Source organism: Hakea prostrata, chromosome 8, assembly GCF_041222555.1.
Source record: "Hakea prostrata isolate BN-2017 chromosome 8, UWA_Hpros_2, whole genome shotgun sequence".
NCBI classification, from domain to species: Eukaryota; Viridiplantae; Streptophyta; class Magnoliopsida; order Proteales; family Proteaceae; genus Hakea; species Hakea prostrata.
In genome coordinates this window covers 17,123,262-17,129,261 of record NC_142607.1, presented here as the reverse complement: position 1 = coordinate 17,129,261, position 6,000 = coordinate 17,123,262, and the positions used below count along the sequence as shown (strand labels likewise).

The 6,000-nt window shown below is 37.3% G+C and overlaps 1 protein-coding gene across 8 annotated transcripts in view; it reads left to right on the top strand.

Moving 5' to 3' along the window:
* Positions 1-2,329: 2,329 nt before the first annotated feature.
* The window catches only part of LOC149007318 (ATP-dependent caseinolytic (Clp) protease/crotonase family protein), a 29,520-nt gene continuing 25,849 nt past the window's right edge, over positions 2,330-6,000 (top strand). For 4 of the 8 annotated variants that reach the window (XR_016174976.1, XM_089164890.1, XM_089164889.1 and 1 more), the window contains exons 1-3: positions 2,330-2,627; positions 3,038-3,139; positions 3,556-3,608. Coding sequence is in view for 7 of the 8 variants with exons in the window: in XM_089164890.1 (XP_089021016.1) it covers positions 2,366-2,627; positions 3,038-3,139; positions 3,556-3,608 (417 nt within the window). In the remaining variant the exon portion in view is untranslated. The other 4 variants (XM_089164892.1, XM_089164893.1, XM_089164895.1 and 1 more) reach the window with 4 other exon arrangements.

Below are 6,000 nucleotides of genomic sequence, written 5' to 3'. Positions count from 1 at the left end.
ATTTTAATAGAAATCAATCTTAGTTGTTTTTGCTCTCGTAGTTATCTCACAATCTCAGTCTCCATATTGATATTCCTTTAAGAGGAACTTCTCCCGAGTCCAAAAATTATCCTATATCAGAAACCGCCAATACACCTAACTTGGAGTGCTGGAGGAAACAATAGAAAATATAAAAATCCAAAAACAATAAGGGAAAAGAAGTTTTGCCATAAAAAGATAGAGATTCAAAACCCAGCATAATTAACAACAGACATTCAAATCCACAAGTAATTTTAAAAAATTAAAAAATTAAAACCCCCAGAACCGAACTCGAAACCAAAACAGTAAATAACGGAAAGGATTTTGATTTATAAGGGCATGATCTTGGGAGATTCCATTACTTGATGGTTTGGTTCTGTGTATTATGTTATTTCTTTTATCATTCATCTTTCTCTTTATTTTTTTATTATTTATTATTATTTTTTTGTATCTGAGGTTCATTTGGGCCAGCATAGACGAACTTATTTTTTATTTTTATTATTTATTATTATTATTATTTGTATCTGAGGTTCATTCGGGCCAACATGCATGCACCTCAATTACATCCTAAGGGGAATTTTGTCATCTGCAAGGATCGAACCCAAGACCTCTCCATGAGAAGTATGAATCTTACCACTTTACCAATCCTACATTGACTAATTCTTGAATTTTTGTTTGGCTATAATTTTCAGAACATAGAAAAAAGGGAATTAGGAAAAGAAGATAAGCCATGACCTATCCCTAAGGCTGCGTTTGTTTGCTGGAATAAAGGTGGGGTGGGAAAATTCTTGAAAAGAGTGTAGATTTCTTACGTTTTCCTTAAATCCCAAAATGGTAGATTGTTTGGTTGTTTGGAGTGGGAAAAAAATATGTGGGTCCCATGTATAGTGGGGTGAGGGAGAAGGAAAAGAAAAGAAATGGTTTTATGGAAAAGTGATAGTAGTGAGTCTCACTTTTTACTTTTCCAAACTTTCCCACAAAATCCCATCAAATATGTGGGGTTTTAAAAAGTAATGGGGTGGGATAATTGGGCTGCCACCTCACCAAACAAGCTTCCTTGAATTCCTTGATTTAAGGAAGTTTGTCTCTCATTTTCTCACCCCAAGCAACCAAACATTCTACAATTTTGGGATTGAAGGGAAAAGTAAGAAATCTACACTTTTTTCAAGAATTTTCCCACCTCACTTTTATTCCAGCAAACAAATGCAGCCTAAAGAAATCTTCTAGGATGTGGAAAAAGCTGCCTGAAATTTTGTGTGGGGTGATACTCAAACCCAACGTCGAACCCATTTATTGAGTTGGGAGAAACTTTGTATGTCGAAGGAACTTGGAGGGTTAGGATTCTAAAATTTGGTTCAGGTGAATGATGCCTTTCTAATGAAGATAATATGGACTTATCTTGGTTGGGAGAACATGCGGACAGCTATACTAAAAGCAAAATATGATACTGGTTTAAGGAAGGACATGTTTGCTATGTGCCCAAATGACTACACCCGTTTGGAAAGCAATGTGTTGGATGGCTAAGGATGTTCTGTCGAACTGCAGATACGTCGTTGGAGATAAGAAAACTTTATTTTGGGAAGATAATTGGCTCTACCCAGGCACAAAGCTAGCTGATTTGGCCATAGAACTTGTGTCAAAATCGATGGAACATGAAACAATCCAACAATACGTTACCAATGAAGGCCTAGATTCCCATGATTGAAGATGGTAGAGACACATTGATGTGGAATCATACTAAGGATGGCTACTTTTCAATAAGTGATGCATGTTTATCTGTAGAAATTTCACAGGAGAGCAATCTCAACAATGGATTTGATGACAGATATTGGAAGACAATATGGAGTCTCAAAGTTCTGTAGAGATTGTGTAATATTATGTGGCTACAAAGTTAGACTGTCTCTTGTCAAATGCAAGGTTGAAGAAAATGTAACTCCAAGATCATGAAGCATGTGAATTATGCCTCAATGAAAATGCATCCCTACATAACTACTGGCAAATATATTTATGAATAAAAAATCTATTTTACCTTGTGTTACCAAACGATTTTTGTATTTTAGCCTAAAATGGGTTTTCTTACTGATTTTTTTTGAAAAAAAAAGGTAAAAATAAAAAATAAAAAGTCATGCCAAACAAAGAGACACTTATTAGAGTAATGCATGAGATTAACATTCTAATTTGACTAGGACTTTATCAATAATAAACTGAAAATCTTTTAGAGAAATGATGAGATAACAATTCATGAAATCACACAATTTTTGCTGATCCTGGTGAGATACATTATTAATTAAACTAAAATAAAGCCCACGATTCACATCTTTAACAGAGGGAGCTGGAAAAAGCAGAAATGCGGAGTCTACTCTCTCACTCTTCATTGCTGGGGATATCCTCTCTCTGGTCTGCCAGAGCACTCACCAGCTCACGTTCTCTCCTGCAATTTTACCGTTTTCGATTTTCAAATCTCTTGAAAGAATCAGAAATCTCCGAGTGTCGACGAAGCTTTGCGATCATGGCTGGCAGCGAAGAGTTTGTAAAGGGAAATGTCTTCCCCAATGGAGTCGCTGTCATCACGCTCGACCGCCCCAAGGCTCTCAATGCTATGAATTTAGGTCTCTGCTGATACTTTGGTGCTCTCAGTTTCACTTTGTTTGAGTTGCAATCTTTGTGATTGAAGTTTTCCTCGTGGTGGGGGAACTATAGTTGTGAGATTCTGACAAATTGCTTCTGTTTTTCCTCTTGAATTAGTTCGGAGGATTTGGGTTAGGTTTATTTCTGAAGAGAGAAGTCTACAATTTTGTTTTCATGGATGCATTTCGCGTTTCTGATCTTTAGATTACCTAATTCGTCCATGGAAACTATTTGGAGAAACAGTAGAAGTTGGTCTTTGGGGTCGGTATTGCAGCAAAGATTTTGATGGATTCATGCTTTTGGATGTGTTCTCACTATTTAAATACTTTCATTTAGTACGTGCCTAACTATTATTATGACTGATTTGACATTTTACTGAATTTTACGGCAGATATGGATTTGAAGTATAAAAGTTATTTGGAAGAATGGGAAACGGATCCTAGAGTAAAATGCATTCTGGCGGAGGGCAGTTCTCCTCGTGCATTCTCAGCAGGTAAACAAAGGGGAAATTTCTTTTCTTCTTTTTCCTCCCGCGGGTTTGCTATTTATTGCTTCTTGTAGCATGTTTTCATTTTCTCCATTCATTTTATTCTTTTACCAATTTTGATGTCTTCATAGGACTTTTCCTTTTGGGTATTTTGTATAGTTTGAGGGTATGATCATTCGTGATCAATGCAGGAAAGGACATTGTGGGTTGTTGCTGAAATCAGAAGGACAGAAGCACTCCTCTTGTGCCAGAGGTCTTCTTCATAGTGGCTTGTGTCACTTTTGTCTGTTGCATTGTTGCATGACTGTGGTGTTTATTAGGTGTCTACTACATGGCTGTATACTGCTTCATAGTTGTTTGATTGTTTGACTTGCTAGATATGCATCCATTTCATAACGAGTGGCCTTTAGTTTGATCTGTAGGTGGTGATGTGAAGCAGATCATATCCAGACGTCAAATGTCAGATATAATTGAGGTATTGACGTTTATGTTAAGTTTTTATATTCTGTACTTTAGCTAAATGATGGTTCCCCAATTTTTTTTACAATTCAACTTGTAATGGCTATTGTAAGGAGGGGCAAACAGAGGCATACTGTCAAAAAATAGGCATGTTGGAAGCAGAAATTCTAACTAGGATGAAGAATTGGTTTGCCATGGATTAATTTTGGTCTCAGAGCCCATCCTGATTTCTGGGATTTTATTTTATCTTACTAAACACTGGTATGAGGTCTCTTAGTTTTGGAACTCCAAATAGCACATGTGTTTCACATTTTATTTCATGCATCATGATATTGTTCTGAGAAAACTAAACGTGCAAGATGGAAGAAATATACTTAGAATATGCTGCCTAGATGGCAATTGTGCAAGTGTTGTATTACTAAGATGTGAATATGTGATCTTTGTAGGTTAATAAAGTCTAGGACGGTATGTATGTACCTTAGACCTGGCTTAGGAACCTGTTTTACTTTGTTAATTGCCAACACAAGGATCCAATATTTCAGAAAGAAGTTGGAGAAAATAGATATATTGTGAGGTGTCTCATGGAGTTTTAGAACTGTAAAATGTTGTACATTTAGAAGAAGGAATTTCAGTTGGATAACATGAATTGGAGTTGTTACTGAGATGACATATTTGTCTCCCTTTTTTTTTTGGGGGGGGGGGGTGAAAATTGTGGGTTTTGTCTAGGGAACATGTATGATTTTATGAATGTCTTTCCTTTGGTTAGTTTTTGTGAAAATCCTCTAGCCTAGAATGCTGAATTTTGTTAACATGAGGTCCAGATTGTTCAAGATAAGGGATTGGAAAGTGAGGTTACCATGATCTGTTTTCCCATGTCCATTTTGTTATTGCTCAATAAGGTGCAAGTTATTGCGTCTTGCTTGGAAAGTAGTTTTAATTGCTGATGTTTTTCAGCTAAGGCAGGTGGGGCTATGTGGAGATGCTTATCTCCTCATATTGGCTGATGTTTAAAATGTACAGATTTCATTGATCTTTAACTTCTGTACTTTTGCCTCGAAATTATGGAGCCATAATTGATGCTGTTTCTTGTGGCGTGGGTCTTCCCTAAGGACATTGTGCAGGCAAGTTGGTTTGGGTCCTTTGGCCCCAGGGAAGAGGGTTGGATTCCTTTGTCGGTCCTTTTTCCATGCTACGAATTTGTGATGTAATCTTAGTGAGAGTGGCGCACCAGATCTTGTCTTCCTGAATGTTCCTAACCTCTTTCTGTTCAATTGTTAGTCGCGAATTCCATTATGACCCAATGGCATCCTCTTAGGAATTCAAATAGTGGCTCTTTATGAAATGCTGGCCCTTCTGGATTCAAAGGGGGTGATTGGAGGTGCAGTAGGTCCTAATTTAAGACTTGACTCTGTTCCCACAGGAGAGGACGAGTCTACTAGCAAAATTGCCTTCCCTGCATGTCAATTTAGATTTAGTTCTGAAGATGGGTTTGACAACCTTATAATGGAAGGAGGTGCAACCAACGTTATTTGAGGCATGAAGAAGAGTGATATTCGTTAGAGCTTTACACCTTTACCCCTTTACCCCACCTGCTTGGACATGCTTGAACATCTTCTTCAGTGGCAGCCAAGAAAATGTAATGAGATCAATGATGATTTGGCTAATCATCGCATTGTCCATCCTATGATGTTTTGGGATGATTTACCTCTTTGGGAGAGGTGCGTCCGGGTCTTGTGTGATCGGGGTATTCCATTAAAGCTTAACGGAAAATTTTATAGGACTGTTGTTTGACCAACTATGATGTACGGTGCAAAGTGTTGGGCTGTTAAAAATAATCATATAGATAAACTCATTGTAGCAGAAATGAGGATGCTAAGATGGATGAGTGGCAAAACTAGGAAGGATAAGATAAGGAATGATCATATTAGAGTTGGTTTGGGAATTGCTCTCATAAGTGATAAGCTTCGAGAAAGTCGTTTGAGGTGGCACATCCACGTTCAACGGAGATCTATAAATGCCTCTGTACGGAGAAGTGATATAATCTAGATTGAAGGGACTATAAGAGCTAGGGGTAGATCTAAGATAACCTTAAGAGAAGTGATGACAAATGATATGCATAGCTTACGCCTTGTAGCTAGCGTGGCCTCAAACAGAATTGATTGGAAGGCAAAAATCCATGTAGTCGACCCCATTTAGTTGGGACAAGGCTTATTGTTGTTGTTGTTACCTCTTTGAGAGTATGTTGATGTTCCTTCCCCCCCCCCCCCCCAATCCTCTTTTGGGTTCTTTTTTATTGAGTCCTTTTGCTAGTTGTGGTAGTGTTTTAGTCAATTTTGTTACCATATTTAGCATTACTTATTCTCTTATTAAGTTTTTTGTTTTTGTTTTTTTAATTTATTTCTTTATTT